Source organism: Apodemus sylvaticus, chromosome 21 (genome assembly GCF_947179515.1).
Source record: "Apodemus sylvaticus chromosome 21, mApoSyl1.1, whole genome shotgun sequence".
NCBI classification, from domain to species: domain Eukaryota; kingdom Metazoa; phylum Chordata; class Mammalia; order Rodentia; family Muridae; genus Apodemus; species Apodemus sylvaticus.
In genome coordinates, this window is record NC_067492.1 from 19,930,662 (window position 1) to 19,950,563 (window position 19,902).

The 19,902-nt window shown below is 44.7% G+C and overlaps 1 protein-coding gene across 13 annotated transcripts; it reads right to left on the minus strand.

Annotated features, from left to right (window-relative positions):
- Positions 1 to 641: 641 nt before the first annotated feature.
- Znf821 (zinc finger protein 821) lies at positions 642 to 19,438 on the minus strand. 13 transcript variants are annotated; one of them, XM_052166471.1, is made up of 9 exons: positions 19,340 to 19,438; positions 17,844 to 17,906; positions 16,209 to 16,325; positions 14,887 to 15,003; positions 7,304 to 7,429; positions 4,258 to 4,406; positions 3,763 to 3,867; positions 2,315 to 2,481; positions 642 to 1,603 (listed from the first exon to the last, which is right to left on the minus strand). In XM_052166471.1, exons 4-9 carry the CDS (start codon positions 14,924 to 14,926, stop codon positions 949 to 951), a joined length of 1,242 nt encoding a protein of 413 aa, XP_052022431.1. In that variant the 5' UTR covers positions 14,927 to 15,003; positions 16,209 to 16,325; positions 17,844 to 17,906; positions 19,340 to 19,438; the 3' UTR covers positions 642 to 948. The 13 variants fall into 13 exon arrangements, with proteins under 13 accessions (XP_052022431.1, XP_052022434.1, XP_052022430.1 ...); XM_052166474.1 differs by lacking the exon at positions 19,340 to 19,438 and adding an exon at positions 18,689 to 18,912 and having other exon boundaries at positions 16,209 to 16,296; XM_052166470.1 differs by lacking the exon at positions 19,340 to 19,438 and adding an exon at positions 18,689 to 18,912.
- Positions 19,439 to 19,902: the final 464 nt, after the last annotated feature.

Consider the following 19,902-nt stretch of genomic DNA (forward strand, 5'->3'; position numbering starts at 1 on the left):
GTTTTCAAGACAGGATTTCTCTGTAACAACCAACCCTAGCTGGAATTTACTTTGTAGACCACAAAGATCTGCCTGCCTTGAGTGCTGAAATCAAAGGTGTGTGCTACCATGCTTCAATGTAATTCTTCAGAGTATTTTTCATCTGGTCAGGGAGGACTCATCCAGCGTTGTTGGTATTCACTTGACACTTTTAAACAGCCTTAGACCTAGAGGTGGGAGAGGAATCCAGACGTCCCTGTTTCATTGGAAGAGGTCCACATTCCTGGCATAGTTATTTTTCTGGCAGCAAATTAACTAGGGCACATCCTCTGGCCCTCAAGATCTATAAATATTCCAACTGTACATGAGCTTTGATGCGGCCTAAGGGAAGCTCTAGGCTTACTCTCGTACCAGCAGAGAGAGATGGGCTGCTCATCTACATACCTTGGCGGCCAGACTGCAAGAGTTGCTCTGCTCTAGTCTTCACCATAGATGTCTTGATCTCCCCTATCACTAGTCCTTTGCTTGGACAGCCTAACTTGAAGAACATTCTGTCTCAGAAAAGAAAAAGCCACCAGAAATACCGTCAAATCCCTGTAAAGCTCTCTATTGCCACACATCACTGGATGAAACAGAAATGAAACAAAAGAGCCAAGGGCAAGTAAAGATAAAATTAATTTATTTGCCCTCACAGCTTCACGGACCATCCTGGGTCCTACAGTCCCATCATCCTGGCCGCCACCATGGGCTGAAGAGTCCAGGTTTCTGGAGTGCCTGCTCCCTTGTCCAGAGCTGCATTGAACCAGATCCCTCCTGACCCCATCCTGTTCCCAAATGCAGAGGGTGCACAGGTTTCCCTGCAACCAACCTGGACCTGCCTGTGGCAGCAAGGACTCTGGCCTCCTGTGTGACTGCAGCACCTATCCCTGTGGGCTGGAGTGGACGGGAGGTCAGGCAAAAGGGTGTGGTTCAGTGCAGAGAGCTGCTGTTCTGTTCTTCGAAGGCCATTTTCCCTAGAAGCTGGCTGTCCAACTCTACCCCACTCACGGGCAACTGGAAGAAGTTCATTTCAGCTGCTAAGGCTGCCATGGCAGAAGGGTCCTGACCAAACTGAGCTCGCAACATCATGTCCATTTTCTCCAGTCTCCTCTTGAGCCTCTTAGCCTCTCGCTCTCGAATGAGCCGGGCCTGCCGCTTCTCTGGGGTTTCATTGGCCCGCTTCAGCCTCATGGCCTCACGGTCTCTCTGTAGCCTGCGAGCTCGCTGCTCATCTGTCTCCTGCATGCGCTGCAGGCGCTTGGCTTCACGATCCCTCATGCGTCTTACCTCCCGTTCCTCTGGCGTCTCATTGTCTCGCCGACTCTTCTTGGCTGTACGTTCCCGTTCAAGCCGCTGCAGCCTTACTTCCAAAGGTTCATTCTGTCGACGGAGGGCCCACTTGCGCACACTGGGAGTCTGTGTTTCCAGCAGCTTGCGGTAAGCAGCGCAGTTGTTGCATACAAGCAGAATTCCAGCAGGGTACACTGGCGGACTACAGGCAATGTCCTTTCCTTCAGCACTGGAGGGACCCTCACTATGGACCTGGGGTACGGATTCCATGTTAAGTACTTCAGGAAGTTTCTCACTGAGAAGTAGAGATTTTTGATGGTCAGTATTTCCCTGTAGCTAGTAGGTAACCTTAATCCCTAACCACTAGGCAAACTGTGCCACGCTTACTACTTGTCTGCATGCTTAGAAGACCCCTCTCTTCTTTGGACTAGGGTGCCCACTGTTTTAAGGCCCACCTTGAATTAGCAAATGAGTCACCTGCCATAGAAACCTACCTAGATTAACCCTGCAAGGCAATTTCTTAAGGAGCTGTGCTGGTCTAAGCCTAGTGTGTAAAATGAAGGGGCCTGGAGGTGGAAATTTCTTTCACACAGGTACAATGAATTTACTGCCTAACCACTTCCTATCTGACACTGCCCATAAGGAAAAGTAGCTTGTGCATGATACAGACAAGGCAGACAGTGTTTCAGTCTTCCTAGAACACAGCAGTGTATCCTTACATCAGGGTCCTCTTAGCATACTGCAACTTCTGTCTGTTTTTATCATGCAAGTTCTTACATTTTTCTGTATCACTTTCTAGTAGGAAATATTCTGATAGGGAAAAAAAGCAATTTTCCTTAAGGGATAACCTGTGCATACTGTGTCGTATCTCCAAGTCTAATTGCTTTTATTTCCAGATTGTCCTGTCAGTTCATTTGAATTATCTCTTGTGTTTCTTTTGACCTCGGAAAGCAGCATCTTATACCCCGTACCTTGCTCTGAGTACAAGGTTAGGTGTTCTACTAACCTGTTAAAAGTGGCATGGCTAGTAAAACGGGCTCCACACACAGCACAGTTAGACCGCTGATCTTCTGAATGGATTAGGAGGTGGCGACCCAAAGACCCTGGGGAGCTAAGGGCCCGTCCACAGACAGGGCACATGTAACTCTTGGCACTCACCACTGCTGCAGTGTGCTGTAAAACAAAGCCTTAAGGTGTCAATTGCTTGTTGCATTCAGGACAGTCTGCACCCCTTCAGGACAGTCTGCACCCCTTCCTTTTCTTTCCCGTAGACTGAGGAACTTGGAACTATCTGTTTAGCTCCTGGAAAAAGCACAGCCTGCTGTGGATTTCCAGAAGAGCCCAGCCATTCAGACCATTGCTCAGATTTTATTATTGTAAGTTCTGGCCATATTCTGGGGCCCATGAATGGTTTGATGAATAATGGAGTTCCAGAGCCCACCTCAAAGCCTTAGAGGAATTCATGCTCTTGATAGTTTTGTCTTCCCTGGCTCATAGTGTACCGATACAACTGCATTTTAAGAGTACAGTGAGGGGCCGGGCAGGAGTAGTGGCATGTAACAAGTATTTATGGACTGTCTTCCCTCGGCTTCTGAAGAAGAACTTCTAATGAACCAATTATCTTTACAGGTATGATCTCTGCTTGGTCCAACCTGGGCTGTCTGCTGTTGTCTCAGAACACAGAGCACCAGGAGTAGGCACACTCTTAGTTATGTGACTATTAGGGGGACATGTATTTTGCTGTTTTCCTTGTTTGTACTTTCACTGACACCCCAAAATATGTCATTCTGTGCTTTATCTATGTGGCATGCCTGTACCTGTGCATGCATGTGTGTGTAGCGGTCAGAGGATAACAAGGCAAGCAGTTCTCTCCTTCCACTGTGTGGGTCCTGAGGACTGTACTCAGGGCATCAGGCTTGGGAGCAGGTGCCTTTACCACCAGAGCCATCTTGTTAACTCACATAGAATTAATGTTGGCCCTACCCCACTTTTTTTTAAAGACTTATTTATTTTATGTACATGTATACCCTATAGCTATTTTCAGACACACCAGAAGTGGGCATCCGATTTCATTACAGATGGTTGTGAGCCACCATGTGGTTGCTGGGATTTGAACTCCAGACCTCTGGAAGAGCAGTCAGTGCTCTTAACTGCCGAGCCATTTCTTCAGCCCCTACCCCACTTTTAAAAGCCATCTTTGTTAAGAGAAGTCAGTTTCTATTTCACTACTAATTGTATCAAACAATTTAGTAAAACAAGATCATGATACTTAATTCTACAGTGTTAACTATGTGTCTGGAACTCAACCATTGTCTTCTAAAATGGTTCCGAGGGGTGGAAGGAGTCCTAGTAGAACCAATAACCTGAGCTTCCTTTGCAGAGGCAAAGGCCACTGCAGTATCTGACCTCTAAACTGCTGGCACTCAGTCCCAGAGCTCCCTCCCCAGTCCATACCTGGTACACATGTGCAATGAGCTGCTCCCGACTCCCACAGTCTAGCTGGCAGAGGGGACACTGGCAGAGTTCAAGTAAGGGGTCAGAATTTAGGTTTTCTGTGACCTGCAAATCCACCAAACAGGCAAGTCATGAAGACTCTTCACTAGTTTGCTCCCTGCCCCACCTCTTTCAGTAGTCTTAGGTTCCCACTGCAGACTGAAGGATAAAATATTGTTTGAACGAAAGAAATGAAATTTCTTCAATTTTCAAGGCTTTCTGCACTGGGGACTCTGTAGGGAAAGGACTAGATTCCCTTCTACATGTTCCTGGCATGGATCTTCAGGATACAATGTATTTGGAAGCTGGTTCCACAAGACAGCCTGACTCTGATTTAACCTAGAAACATCCTCCCGAGAGTAAAGCCCCTGAGAGCAGTTCTCATTGTGCTCAGGGTGCAGGCTGGGGTGGAGGGAGGCTGCTGGCTGGCTGCCGGACGAGGGCTAACGCACTTGCCTCATGCTTTACTAGTGTGTCCCCACTCCCGACAGGTGCGTCTGCAGTTTCTAATTCTTTTTCCACTTTGACTACCCCACCATCTTCCTCTGATGTGTGGGAAGATACTTCATCTTGTGTGGTCTCCTCTTCGTCACCTTCACTGTCACCTGGAACACATAAACTGGTCACTTGTTCTGATTTTTATAAGAATACATCCTGAGCTGCTGTCCACTTAACAGTCTGCAGCTACAATGAAAACCATTTTCACACTTTAGGTAATACAGTTTGCATCAGTGCTTGGTGGGCACAAATCAGCTCTACCTACCACCCACTCTGCTATATGTACACTACATGGAAAATGGAGGCAAATCTACATTACAAATGGTAACTAGCTTCCTACATTATCAAAACAGTAATTGTTTTTGAAACAGGTCTTATGAGGCCCAGGCTGGCTTCAATCTCACTACATATTCAAGGATGAAATTCTGATCCTCCGGCCTCTATCTCCCAAGTGCTGTGACTATAGGCATGTATCACCATGCTTGGCAAAAACATTCTTATTCATGGTTCTCAATATCTTAACACTTGAGATCATACCTCCCGAAGCATATCATTCCAAACTCACTCCCACAACACATAATCTCTGACTGAGCAATTCCTCTTCCTGACTTTATTACTTACTTGTCTCCTAAGCCACATGCACAATTTTCCCATGCTGCCTCAGACAGTTCTACCCTGAGGCTACCACTCTCTTCCCTCACAACAAACATTAATACATACTTCTATATATAGTAACAGAACTTTATTTCCTCATATCAGTAAGGATATAAGAATCAATTAGTTTTAAATTATATCAGTTTATAGGGAAAAGGCTATACATTACAGTGGAAAATTAGAATTAGCATAGCATAGCAACCAACCCTGGACAGTTTTATTTATGGGGTAGGTGTCCAAGTTTTATCTTCTCCTCTCTTTCTCGTACCCCCCCCCCACTGCCCTCCTCCCTCTTTTGAGACAGTTTTTGTGTGTAGCCCTGGATGTCCTAAAACTGTATGTAGACCAGGCTGACCTCACACTCAAGAGAACTTCCTGTCTCTGCCTTTAAGTGCTGGGATCAAAAGTGTGCCCCACCATGCTCAGCTGTCCACTCTGTTATTAATACTCCAGTAATGTACATTTTAAGCTAATAAAACCTGTTTTAGGTGGTTCTCTGGCTTATCTAATGGAAAACTAAATGTGAAAGAAGTTGGGGGAAGTATTGTTCCTCACCTCAGACAGAAGTAACTGTTTTAGTTTAGCAGGGAAGCATGTGGTTGCCAGGTAATGTACTTGTAGCTAATGAATCTGCACAGTTTGTGTGAGCTGATTTTTGTCCATCATTGAAAATAAAAAAATAAATAAAAATAGAGGGGGAAAATGATTGATGGGAGAATAAGAAATGATGTTCGGCATGGGTGTTTTAAAGATCACAGAGGAAGCCTCGACTGAGAGGAGTCATTGAGTGATAGCCCCTCCCCCCCTTTCATTTCTGCTTGGATTCTGGACTCCTAGGGCTACTACTGTGAGGAGTCTCACCATACCCTTCAAGCACAAGGAGCTTCATTTTCCTGCTGACAGGGCTTCTCATTCCCCTTCTGTTTTGCGTAAGTTCTAAATCTGTAATACAGATCATTTCTTTTTGGACAACACTGGGTTAAATTTCCTTTAATGACAAAATTCCTACCAGATCACCTGCTGGTAGCTATGTGTGTCTATATGAGCTGTTATCAGTCATGTGGTGGACCTCATTTGGGTGCTGAAGAGTATGGTATGTTTTTGTTAAAGCTTTCTTTCACTCAAATCCATCTCAATAATGAAGGGTCAGCCCAGACTAAACCATTTTCTCACTAGCATCCAGTGTGGAACACTTGTAGGCCTAGTCTAAGGCACTACTGCATAAAATCCGCTTTTGTAACCTGCCAATTATCTGAGTATCTCTAGCAGGAGCATTTTTTTTTAAAGTACGATGTCTAGAAGGATGGTACAAATTTTATTTATTTTTTTTTTTAGAACAGTAGCCTATTAGAAACTGCTGTGTACCATAGGATTCTGAGCAATTCTAGGGTTCATTTCTTTTTTCTCCCTGATTAGTTTTGCATGCATACATGTGCTTACTATTGTTTAATTATTAGTTTGGGCAACACTGTAGAACTGTCTATAGCTTTCAGAACACACATACTCTCTTTTCTTTGTTCTCCCCGAACTTTCAACTGGTTAAAAAAACAAAAACAGAAATGTCACTCTAAACTGACATTTAATAAAAATCAGAACTAGGCATGGTGGCGCATGCCTATAATCCCAGCACTTGGGAGGCAGAGGCAGGCAGATTTCTGAGTTCGAGGCCAGCCTGGTCTACAGAGTGAGTTCCAGGACAGCTACGGCTATACAGAGAAACCCTGTCGGTGGCGGTAGGGGAAGAGGAATGAGTATCAAGTGGATAAAATCAGGAAAGTGTAGAGACCTTTCTGGGAAATAACAGCTCAGAGTGAGTCTGTTCAGGCAGATCGTGGGGCAGACAAGCCATAAGCCTTAACTTGTAAGACTTTTTTTTTTTTTTTTGATCTCCTAAACACAGACATCTAGTAAGGCCTTTAGTGTGGGAAAACTTGGACTTCAACATTTTATATGCCACATAATCTCATCATTAAGCAAATCTGTAAAACATTAAAACTAGAACCTCAAGAAAAAATTCATTATTGCCACTCATACTTCATTAACTATAAAGGGATTTCCTTTTTTTTTATTTGACCTGGCCTAAAAGCTGCCTGCACTAATCATCTGTCTTAGAATGTCCTCTATCACAATCACCATGAAACTATCTGTATATGGTACAACAGTATCAATCACTAGAGTCCATGAGTTATAAAACATGCCACTATCCTCTTTCTGAGTGAACATATTTAGACCTGAGATCAATATATCTTCTGAGATCTTCCTCCCAACCCCCATGCACAACCCCACAAAACACACTCTATTAGTTCCTCTCCCATTGCCCTGAGTCATTACCAGAAGGTGCAGAACTCACTGCTACTGGAGTCCTGATCTCTTAGTTGCTGGATAGCTTGTCGCTGACTGCCAAGGTCTCCAGGAAAATCGTTTTTCATCATTGCCTGTCGGGCTTGTTCTTCTAGCCCAGCAAATACTTGATCCCCTGGTGGTCACAAGAAAAAAATAGTCAGGCCACCAGTTGAGTAATACATGCCTAGGCAAACTAGTTGGAAGCTCAGAGCATTCAAACATAGGAGAGAGGCAAGTACTCTGTGTGGATTCATTCATCTCCAAGCAATGCTACTAGTTCCAGTAGTTTCTGGGTGTAGCTACTCTTCCTGGGCAGTTAGCTTATCTTAACTCTTCCTATTCCTGACCCTTGGAAAGGTGATTAATCACTACTTTACAAACATAACTGCAGAATCTCAGTTCCACTGCAACCTTCCATTAGGATTGGGAAGACAGAGGGAAGAAGAGGAGCAGTGGGATGGATACATGGCAAGAGCCCGGGCAAACCTCTATCTGAAACCACTGTCAGTACAGCCCAGTTCACTCCATCTCATTCATTTCACAAACGCTTCTGTAACCCTTCTGAGGAAATCTCCAATCCCATTTTCCTTCAACACCATTCCTAGCTATGCTCTAATGTTCCTCCTGCCTTGCTCTAATGTCTACTGGAATTACCACACTAAACATGACTGGCTAAGTAACAAATGGGGAGGGGAAGGAAGAAGAGGGGAGGGGGAAATAATATTCTAACTCACTGAGACCAATCCCTGGAACACACCAACTAACCTACAACAGATACTACTTATCCAGCCAGTCTCCTTGGGTCAGTGTGGCCTTGTGGCCATCCTTGATTTTGCATTTATTTTTCATGAACTCTGCCTGTGATCCATGTTACTGAAGAGTTAACCTGCAAGAGGCTTTTAATTTCCAGGAGCTAGGTATAGAGAGAAAAAGAGAGATAGGTTTCTCTTATCTCGTTAAGAATGAAACTACAGGCCCAATTCCCCAGTCAACAAGAGAGTATAATCAAAAGCCCCAGGGAAATGTTTGTAGACTAGGCTCTTTCTTACTGAAAAGGGAAAGGACAGTAGACAGGCTAAGATTTGGGAGACAGAGTACAAGGTTAAGAAAGTTAGTTGTTCCTTGGGTCTAGACCAACTATACCAATTAGAGAAACTGACACTGAGACAATCATGACTTGTCCTGTGGCAATAAAGGAGGTGGAGAGGGTTAGGATGTTTTCCTAGGTATACAGACCTCAAGAAAAGGAAAAATTCGTTGTTTTAAAACCATGGTCACATTTTTGCTGTTGTTTTTGTTTGTTTGTTTGTTTTGTTTTGTTTTGTTTTTGAGACGGGTTATCTCTATGTAGCTCTGGCTGGCCAACAATTCATTAAGTAGGACAGACAGGCTAGGCTTGAATATTCACAGGTAGATACTTACCTCTGCCTCCTGAGTGGGGATTAAAGGTGTGCACCACCACGCCCACCCAGCCTGTGTTCACAATTTCTAAGGCAACATGTGGGCTATAAGTTACTAAGACAATATAAGAGAAGGCAAAAGTAAACTGTATAGTGTTTCTCTTCCTTCTCTGCAAAAGTCCACTGAAAGAGCAAAACCATGGCCAACTCTAATAGTGACTTCCTCTACATTGGTTCATGTTCTTGGACCTATGGGCCAGAGACAGACCAGGCACTAAGGAAAAAATTACTGTCAGTAATTCTCATCAATAACGCTTCAGGTCTATAAGGAACCAAGGTGGATTTATAACATGCCAGAAATAAACAATAAAAATTCTCCCTGTCACACTGTACCAGGGGACAGACATCTAGAAGGAAGGTAGAGATGGTTTGGTGGTTAAGAGCACTGACCACTCTGCCAGAGGACCCAGGTTTGATTCCCAGATCCCACATGGTGGCTCACAACCATCTATAAACTCTGATTGTAAGAGATTCAATACCCACTCTTCTTCTGGCCTCTATGGGTACTAGGTATGCAAGGAAAAAATACACATAAATTAAACTGAATTTTAAAAGATATTTAAAAGCAGATGAATATTCTGAAATGAGCCAATAATTCAGTTTAATATTTATCAACATGAACTCAAAATTCTATCAACTATCCAGACCTTTCTAGAACAGAACAGAGTCTCTTGATTATTACCTAAGATTCTTTCTGTATTCTCAGCTAAGGAACTTGGGATACATTATTTTTATAGCAGTGCAGAAACACTACTCTTTTATTCCATTCCTGACTATGGAAAAGCCTAAAACAAATATTATCCTTTAAGGCTGTTCCTATTTACAACATAGAACAATATATATATTTTTAAATCATAAAGGTGATTTAAACTTCCTAACAAGAGTAAATGATTTGTCCAGTAGTTACTTTTATCTAATCTCTAAATCCCACTGTCCAGAATTATCCTTTGGAGAGAAGGTAAGGGACACTGTCAATAGGACAAAACAGCAACCAACAAGATTGGAAAAAAATCTTTACCTATCCTACATCCAAAAGAGGGCTAAAGTTGGGAAGTTGTGGCACACGCCTTTAATCCCAGCACTTGAGAGGCAGAGGCAGAGGCAGACAGATTTCTGAATTCGAGGCCAGCATGGTCTACAGAGTGAATTCCAGGACAGCTGGGGCTATACAGAGAAACCCTGTCTCAAGAAAAAGAAAGAAAGAGGGCTAATATCCAATATATACAAAGAACTAAAAAATAAAAAATAAAAAAAGAGGGCTAATATATACAATATATACAAAGAACTCAAGAAGTTAGACACCAGATAATCAAATAACTATTTAAAAAATGGGGTACTCAGCTGGGCAGTGGTAGCACATGCCTTTAATCCCAGCACTTGGGAGGCAGAGGCAGGCGGATTTCTGAGTTCAAGGCCAGACTGGTCTACAGAGTGGGTTCCAGGACAGCCAGGGCTACACAGATAAACCCCGTCTCGAAAAAACCAAAAAAAAAAGGGGGGGGGGGGCACAGAGCTAAACAAAGATTTTTCACCCAAGAAATATCAAATGGCCGAGAAGCCTAGAAGCACCTAAAGAAATGTTCAACATTCCTAGTCATCAGGGAAATGCAGATCAAAACCACCCTGAGACTTCAAATCACACCAGTCAGCATGGCTAAGATCAAAAACTCAGGGAACAGCAGGTGTTGGCGAGGATGTGGAGAAAGAGGAACACTCCTCCATTGCTGGTGGGATTGTAAGCTGGTACAACCACCCTGGAAATCAGCTTGGCGGCTTCTCAGAAAATTGGACATAGTACTACCTATGGGACCCAGCTATACCACTCCTGGGCATATACCCAGAAGATGCTCCAACATGTAATAAGGACACATCCTCCACCATGTTATAGCAGCCTTATTTATAATAGCCAGAAACTGGGAAGAACCCAGATATCCTTCAACAGAGGGATGGATACAGAAAATGTGGTATATTTACACAATGGAGTACTATTCAGCTTTTAAAAACGATGAATTCATGAAATTCTTAGGCAAATGTATGGAACTAGAAAATATCATCCTGAGTGAGGTAACCAAATCACAAAAGAACACACATGGTATGCACTCACTGTTAAGTGGATATTAGCCCAAAAGCTCTGAATACCCAAGATACAATTCACAGATCACCTGATGCTCAAGAAGAAGGAAGACCAAAGTGTGGGTGTTTTGGTTCTTCTGAGAAGGGGAACAAAATAATCAGAGGAGCAAATATGTAGATGAAATGTTGAGCAGAGACTGAAGAAAAAGTCTTTCAGAGACTGTCCCACCTGGTGACTCATCCCATATACAGTCACCAAACCCAGACACTATTGTAGATGCCAAGAAATGCTTGCTTAAAGGAGGCTGATATGGCTTGTCTCCTGAGAGGCCCTGCCAAAGCCTTACAAATACAGAAGCAGATGCTTGCAGCCAACCATTGGACTGAGCACAGGGTCCCCAATGGAGGAGTTACAGAAAGGACTAACAGAGCTGAAGGGGTTTGCACCCTCATAGAACAACTATCAACCAACCAGACCCCCCACCCCCAGAGCTCCCAGGGACTAAGACATCAACCAAGGGGTACATATGGCTCCAGTTGCATATGTAGCAGAGGATTGCCTTGTCAGGCATCAAGGAGAGGAGAGGTTCTTGGTCCTATGAATGCTTGATAGATACCCCAGTGTAGGGGAATTGAGGCCAGGGAGTGGGGTGGGTAGAGGAACATCCTCATAGAAGCAGGAAGAGGGAGGATGGGATAGGGGATTTCCAGGAGGGGGGGGAAACTGGGAAAGGGTTTACATTTGAAATGTAAATCAAGAATATATCCAATTAAAAAATACATTAAAAAAAGAAGCAAATCACCTAAAAAATATTTTTATTTTAGTTGTATTTCTGCTTTGCCTTCATGTATGTCTGTGTGAGAGTGACATATGCCCTGGAACTGCAGTTACAGATAGTTGTGAGCTGCTATGTGGGTGCTGGGAACCGAACCCAGGTCCTTTGGAAGAACAGCCAGTGCTCTTAACCACTGAGCTAGTTCTCTAGCCCAGTGAATTACCTATTTTTATAATATAAATTTTATTTCTATCTTGAGACTCTTAGATTAAGTTAAAATTCTCTAGCTCCCAGATATTACGTCGGGTCAGCTTCTTATTAAATGTGGGCATTTATCTGCCTGTCAATAGGCAGGTTCCACAATAAAACTCCAGACACTCTTTTTTATTTAAATTTGGTATGAAATGCAGTGTTAAACTTACTTTTCCCTAGGGATTCACAGACCAGTGAGGAATAAGGTGATGAAAGCCAGATTGAAAAAAGCTGAAAAGACCAAGTTAAAAGTCTTCAAAGGACAAAGATTCTGCTTTTTTTCCTTTGAGTCCCTAGTATAGTTTAATAAATGCAAGTCTGGGCTTCCTGAAATTACCCAGTTGAACACATTCTGTAAGTGAGCAGATGTCTCTTCAGAAAAAGCAGCAGTGTGAGAGCGGGGGAGGGGAGCGTGGTGAGGAGAGACACTGCAGATCCTTCCCAGCTGGCACTCTGAGTAGTACTGGCTATGTGGGGAACAGCAGTTCCATCCAAGGAAGGCCAGCAGAGTGAACTGAGACAATCCCCCCACCCCCACTCCTCCACCCCCAGCTTCTCAGAAAGGAAAGAACCTGGATGCCTTTAGACCTGCAGGACTCCCACTGCAGCTTTCCAGCCTCAGGACCTGCAACCTGAGAGCCAAGTGTCTTGAGGGAAGCTTTTTATTTGGTGTCTTCCTTAACTTCAGGATGTGAAATGTGAGCATACAAAGGACTGCATTTTCAAATTCTCCAGAGTCCACAGACTTGTACTCAGAAAGGGAAGAAAGCAGGTAAGGGAGAAGGTCTAAAACACAAAGTTTCAATTCAGTGGCAACTTCTTTATGAGTAATTCTGGGTTCTTAATTTTGTATTGAGTTTGCTAAGGACACAGGAATGGGCTGTTGGGATGATTTAGATAGAAAAACATAGTGTGTGTTAAAGAAGCCTGCCACTGCTTTTGGAGGATTTGATTCTCAGCACCCACATGGTGGCTCACAACCTTCTGTAATTCAAAGGTTGGAGAAAGGGTTACTCTTCAATCAGAGCACCTACTGTTTATAGATAGAACACCCACTTTATGCTATGTAACACAAATAAAAAATTAAAAATAAAATACAGGGCCTCAAGTTTTCTGTCTCTAGTACCAGCCCAGTCTGTCGTTGTTTTGGCTGTCTAGGGTGGAAGGGCATGTAGCTGACGGACAGAAGCTATGTAGACATAGGCACAGGCCACTCAAGCTTTGCTAGTCCCCTGGCCAAGTTGGTACAACTATGCTGTCACCCCACAAGCTACTTTACTCAGTCTCTGGGGAACCCTGTGGTGGGTGACTTATACAGGAGATACCTCCCTTGTCTCTTTACATGTAGGCACAATACATCCGTTTTAGAAGCAACTTCTAAATCTTCCTAAATTACTCACCTTTAATATTAAGCAGCCTTGGAAATCTACCTATCCCAGATTAACAGCTGGAAGCACCCACCTGGTTCTACCTTATTCAATATTTCAGGACTTAAAAAATGATCATATATGAACGTTTGCTACCCAGTACCATTACTATGAGATATCAAAGCTATCATAACTTCTTTGGTCACAACGTTTTCAATAAATGTTAGTCATGTTTATTCTCACATAATAACTCCTCTCCAATATTTTTGCTTACTTATTGCTTTAAGAAGACAGTCTTACAGGATGAGTCTCGAGCTGGGTGGGAGAGCCCCTGCTGAGCATGTGTAAGGCCCATCACAGGAAGGTCATGTACATCTCTCAATTTTCTGCTGCTGTTCCGTACTTTAGCCACCTGTCTATTTTATGAACATTCCAAGAATGCTTCTCTAACCTGAATACAGGAAAATGGCTAATTATCACAAATTGATAGTAAATAATTAATTTCTTTGTGTGTGTGTGTGTGTGTGTGTACGGAGTGTAGAAGCTAGAGGTTAATGTTTTTACCTATTGCTCTTTTTTTTGACAGGGTATTTAACTGAAACTAAACCTTGCTGTGTCAGCTAGACTATCTGACCATCAAGTCTTCAGAATCTACCTGACTCTGCCCTTTCCTCCAGCAGAAGGGGATGGGGAGGGTTGTAAATTCACACTATTACACTTAATTCACACTATTATACCTATCTTTTTTAAAAAATGTATTATGCTCGTAAATGTATGTGAGTATGTATGTGGTAGGCTAAAGGACAACTTGCAGGAGTCGGTTTTTTCCTTCCACTGTGTTGGTCCCAGAAATCAAACTCAGATCATCAGCTGCCAAAGCAGGTTACCTGATGAGCCATCTCATTGACCCCTAAGGGTTTTTTATTTTTAACTATTTTAATTTTATTCATATGGGTTCTGGAGACCTGAACTCAGGTCCTCATGCTTGTTCAACAAGCACTTGTTCTGGATTTTGCTTTTGTTGCTGCTTCTCACTATGTAGAAGGGACACTGCTGACACATACTGAGTCTCAACAGCCTTCCTTATAAGGCCTCTCAAGCTTTTCTTTCTTCTTCTTTTTTTTTTTTTGGTTTTTTGGAGAGAGGGTTTCTCTGTGAAGCCCTGGCTGTCCTGGAATTCACTCTGTAGACCAGGCTGGCCTGGAACTCAGAAATCCGCCTGCCTCTGCCTTCCAAGTGCTGGGATCAAAGGCGTGCACCACCACCAGCCCCCAAAACTGTCCTATTTTTAACATCTGTGGTACATAATCTATACTGCCCCTACTGGGCAAATAGCAGATACTAGCTTCTATTTGTATGTTTCCTATGTCTGTATGGCTAGCTGTATTACAGTTTAGTTATCTTACATTGTTTTATAGCCTTGATACCTAATATATTTTTCACAAAGTAAGTTTCCTGTAATTGTCAATATTAAGAATGAATCAAATGCATATACATACCCCTTGGACAAGTTAGACATCACTCCAATAACTTCATACTTCAAATCCAAACTGGAAGTCTTTAACCCTTTCTTCTCCACAAATGAGTGTAAGCCTCTTCCCCAAAACTTAGGATTCTTTTTCATTCCAACCCAGGTTTCAAAAGACAAAGCCCAGTACTCACAGTGAACTTTATTTGGATTTGTCTGTTTCCTACGGGACATGTTTCCCTGATATACAAGCTCGGTTCTTTCCCAGTTTCACCCCTGGACAGGTCACTACCTCCTTGTAAGGTGCTGACCTACAAAAATAAAAATATCAAAAAGTGATATTGTTAGCCTGTTATTCTTCCCAGAAATTACAAAATGAGAACATTTAAGGCATTAAAAAAATACCCCTTGAGTATATAAAACTCACTAGATATAATGAAATGAAAAACGTAAGTAAATATCTAACCCCAAAGTCAAGGAACAAGAAACTTGAGAGGCAACTACTTTTTAGAGGACTTATGAGAATTCTTCTATAAAGCTGTCTTTGGAATCCAGACTACTACTAAGTGGTCACAATCAAGACCACAAGATAGAACAGGCAATCAAGGTTAGAAGTACTGTGGGATAAAGGGATTGACTCCCACAGATGTGAAAGAAAGCAAAAAAGACAACAAAGACTGGCAGCAGCTGACCTGTCACATGTGCAGCTGGAAGTCAAGCCTGCAGTCTGTACCTCTGGTTTTCTAACGAATGATGCTTAGAGGTAGCAAGATATCACTTCTCTGCAATACAGGCACACTACCAGGCCCTAGCATGATGACACAGGAGCAAATCAAACTTCCACCACTCAAGATAAGCTCTCACCAGAGAGGAGATGCCTTCCCCATGGTGGGGTACTAATTCAGTCTCCTAATGTGGAACACCAACTGGCCCTGCTCAGATGTTCTGGAGAAGTCAAAAGTCATAATTTTCTAGCCTCTTCTCATTCTGCTGGGTAACAAGGAGACCAGGGAGGAGTGAAGAGCAGCAGAGATGTGCACATGCCCTCTAATGGAGGAGCAGGCAAGTAACGACACCACCGTTGTAGCCATAAGCACTGTAGGAGACTCTAAAGTGGAAAGCTGCAGAAGCTGTGACCTTTTCTTTACAAGACAGAGTGAAGATTGTGGGTGTGCTATATTGGCAGAGCACCTGCTTAGCATGTATCAGGCCCTGGATTCAATTCTCAACACCACGAAACAAGACAAACACAACAGAGTGAACAAATGTAATGGAAGAGGTAATATTTCTTTTTCTACTTAAGTTAGGGATGTGGATTTAGTCATTCCCTGTTTCCTTTTAGTTCCTGCTGTCTTAAATTGGACTCACACATAGAAATATATAGTTCACTGCTTTAAGACAAACTACTAGTTTTACTATGCACTCCAGTTAAGGAAGCTCACTTGATAATGCCAACTAACACCTCTATGTATCTAGAAGTCCCTCAAACCTGTAATCAGATCCTGTCTCCCCTTACCAAAAGAAGAAAGAAACCGCAAATGGCAAAGACAGGCCTCCACAGGAAGTGGCAAAGGAAGCAGCTTGCAGGCAGTCTTCTATCATATCTGCATACCAAATACAGTTCTTTTCAGACCTTCAATTAAAAAAAGGAAAATAACTCCTAATATGTACAACAGAAAAAAACAATTTTAGAGAGCTGCATACTGGCATCTAATAAAAGGGGATGCATTCTCTGGTTTTCTTTTTCTTGGAGGTAAGAGTTTCATGCGTCCTTTATTCATCTTGAACTGGATATATAGCCAAAACTGATCTTCAATTTCTGATATTCCTATCTCAACAGAATGCAGGCAGGTGCTGTACCTGCCTCCGTACCCAGATTTACATGGTGCTGGGGTCTTAACCTCAACTCTGTGAATGCAAGGTAGGTCTTTGTGCTTAATGGGCAGGCACTCTCCCAACTACGCCAACACCCCCACCCCCACCCCCCCCACCCCCATTGTAGGGGGTAATCACTCCTTTCCCCTGTCCCTACTCTTTTTCAGAGATTGTATCTTGACCTCAAAGGCCTGGACTCCATGACTCTCCGACCTCAGCCTTCAGGCTAATGGGATTAGAGGTAACACTACACCCGGTTTATTCTTCCTAGTCATTTTAATATAAACTATAAATGAATAGCACACTTTAGGTCTTTCTCTTGTCTGTGGACTCCCAAAGCAGAAAGCTGGTTGAGATGCCGACTGCCAATTTTTCTACATTTCTCTATTATGTAACAAAATAAATAAATAAATAAATAAATAAATAAAGCCTCATCTACATTTACCCCATAAAGATCAGGAATCGAAGCTTTGAGATTGAGGTAATAAGGTCTGTCTGAAGGAGTGCCAGGCAAGACAAGGTTCAACAGTAAAACTACAAGGCAAAGAGATTGGACCTGCAGCCTCGGCAGCAGCCAGCTTCTCACCAGCCTCCTAGTGGCCCAGTGGGGAACTGACCAGATGGTTCCTCAGGGACTTCACACCTGAGGGATCAAGGCAAAATCAACACACCCTCCCTTCCCACAAAACAAAGCCAAGCCACAGTAATTGAAACACCCACTAGAAAGAAAAAGTCCAGAAGAGGAAACCATTGAAAATAAGTAAGGAAACAGACAAATGGCACCGGAAGGCCACTCCTGACCCAAACAGCAGAATATCTGAGGTTAGCTTTATAGGTTGCAACCCTATTAAAACAAAACTCTTAGGTACAAAAGGTCACTTGGTTCCTTTTGCTTTCAGCACTGCCCAAATGTGAAACTTAAGCTCGGAATGTAATTGGATAGATAGCGGCCTGAGCATCTTCAGCTGGGAGGAAACTGGGAAGGACGGTAAATTGAGGCTCTGACCTACAAGGGATCCGACTTTTAAAGGGAGCAGGGTTTTTTGTTTTTGTTTTTTGTCATCTATAGAGCCAGTCAAGAGTCCTTGGGAGGGATGCACTGCTCCCCCCCAACCCCCTTCATCCTTCCTCTGCTTTCTCACAGGTGTTAGGATGCAGTGCACACTACAGACTTTATGTGTGTGTGTGTGTGTGTGTGTGTGTGTGTGTGTGTACGCGTGCGTGTGCGCGCGCGCGTGCCCTTTTCCAGCCTTAAGAAAAGAGGGTGCATTCCCACCTCCAGCTCTGGTGAGGTTCCCACGGAGCAAAGTAAACTCGCCCGAATCCGAGGGATGTGAATCTGCCCAAAGGGAGAAAAGAAAGATGATCATACAGCCGTTTCACCGTCCCCGGGTCCTCTCGGGTCGGCGCTGGAGCTCGGGTGGGCCATCAGTTGAGAGGGTGTCTCTAGCTTTTCCGAACAGGGGCACAGGTAAATCCCAGGTAATTAGACTGGAGCCAGAGATCTTCTTACGCGGTTCTGACCAACCCTCAGACCACTTAGCCTTCTCCGAAATCTAAATTTAGTAGCTCCTCCGCCCTCCCGCCCGCCAGCCGGCCCGCGCCAGGACGGCCGGGGCCCCCCCGCCTCGTCTGCTCTCCCACGCCCATCCTCCCCTCCCCCAGCTCCACCCCAGCCTGTCAGACGCCGGCCCGCGAGGCCCGCACCCAGCCGCCGCAGCACCCAGTCCGCCCCTCCCTAGGAGCGAGCAGACAAAAGGCGGGCGGCGGCGCGGGCCGACGGGAGCTACGCGGACTGCTGGCTCCCGGCGCGGGGGCACTTTACCCGCAGCCTCGGCGCTCCACGTCCCTGGGCTCCGCCTCCGGACGGACAGACCGCGGGACAATGGGCCCCGGCCGCAGCTCGGGCTGGCCGGGCCGGGGCTCCCTGGGACCCGGACCCGGTGGGCAGAGGATGGCTGCGGGCCGGGCTGGCGGCGGGGAAGCGAGGGACGGCTCGGCGGACAGACAAAGCCAACGGCAGACAGACGGACGGAGGGGGGAAAAAAAGATGGCGACGCGGACGACGGGAGCGCGCTGCTCGCGCTCTCGCAGCGAGTGGGGCGCGTGCCGGAACCTCACCTCTCTCCTCCCGCTGCCGCCCCGACCCCTCCCGGCTCTCGAGGCGCGCGCCTGGCGCTGTGGGCGGGGCCTCAGGGAAAGGGTCCGGGAAGGCGGGACTTAGGCAGCATCCAATCGCGGCGTTCCAGAGGGGCCCCGCCCGCGTCCTGGTCCTGGCGACAAGTAGCTGAGCATCCAGGGGCTTTCGGAGGTATCCTTGTGCTTCCGCGCACCCTTAGAGCGGGTGAACTCCACTCAGCTGTCATCTCCCCCCCTGGTTTCCTCTCCCAACTTCGACTTCAGCCACAAAACCCACATCCCCCAACCACAGCTCCACCGCAGGCTTCCCCCCTCCGTAGCCGAACCTGAGCCACCGGTCCCTTAGTCACAAGCTCTCGTCACTCCCACAAGTCCCATGGCTCTTCAGCTCCCGAGGCGTTTAATGTAACCAAAGAGGGCCCACAGCTTCTGCGGGAGGGACTAAGCTGTCAGGTGGTCATAGACGCAGGACCTAAGTAGCCATGGTTCTTGTTGCTATCTAAAGGGTATTTGGAAAGGCTGAGCGTGGTTGGACTCACTTCGTTCTAACGCAACTCCTGTTACTGTCCGTTTCATTATTTCTCTGTTGCCCTCCCTTCTTTCCCCTTACTTGGGCGGAAAACCCAAAGTTACCTCTGAAGTCTCTCCGTAGAGAAGTAGAAAGAGGAGCCCTGTTTTTAGAAGGCCCAACTTTCAGTGCCAGCTCTGCCACCGACCAGTCTCTTTGGGCTAGTTACTTCCCTGTTCTGGCCCTCTCAAGAGTTGTGCTAGTCATGTAAAACAATCTCTGAAAGCCCTGTGCAAGTTCTCTTATGATTTGCGGCTTCACAAGGCAGCACAAACGAGAGCGCTGACTTGCTGATAAAATGACTAGTCGGAGTATTTGCATAAAGCATTCTTGCAAATTCTTCCTTCCTCAATCTTCAACGAGATGAAGATTGCCTGTATCTTGCAGAATGTGCTAGAATTGAAGAGCCCTGGTCCTTGACAATGCTGTAGGTAAATTGCTCTTGCTAGTTTCTATGACTGGAATGTTTAGATAGGAGTAACTATTCAGTATCAGTCAAGAAAACATTTCAAACTCAAGAATTTGATTTGTACACATACCTAGGAAATGAAATATTCTCACCAAACTAGCTTTTAGACTTTTGTGTATGAATACAAACTGATATAACAGCAACTTTAAGACCTCAGTA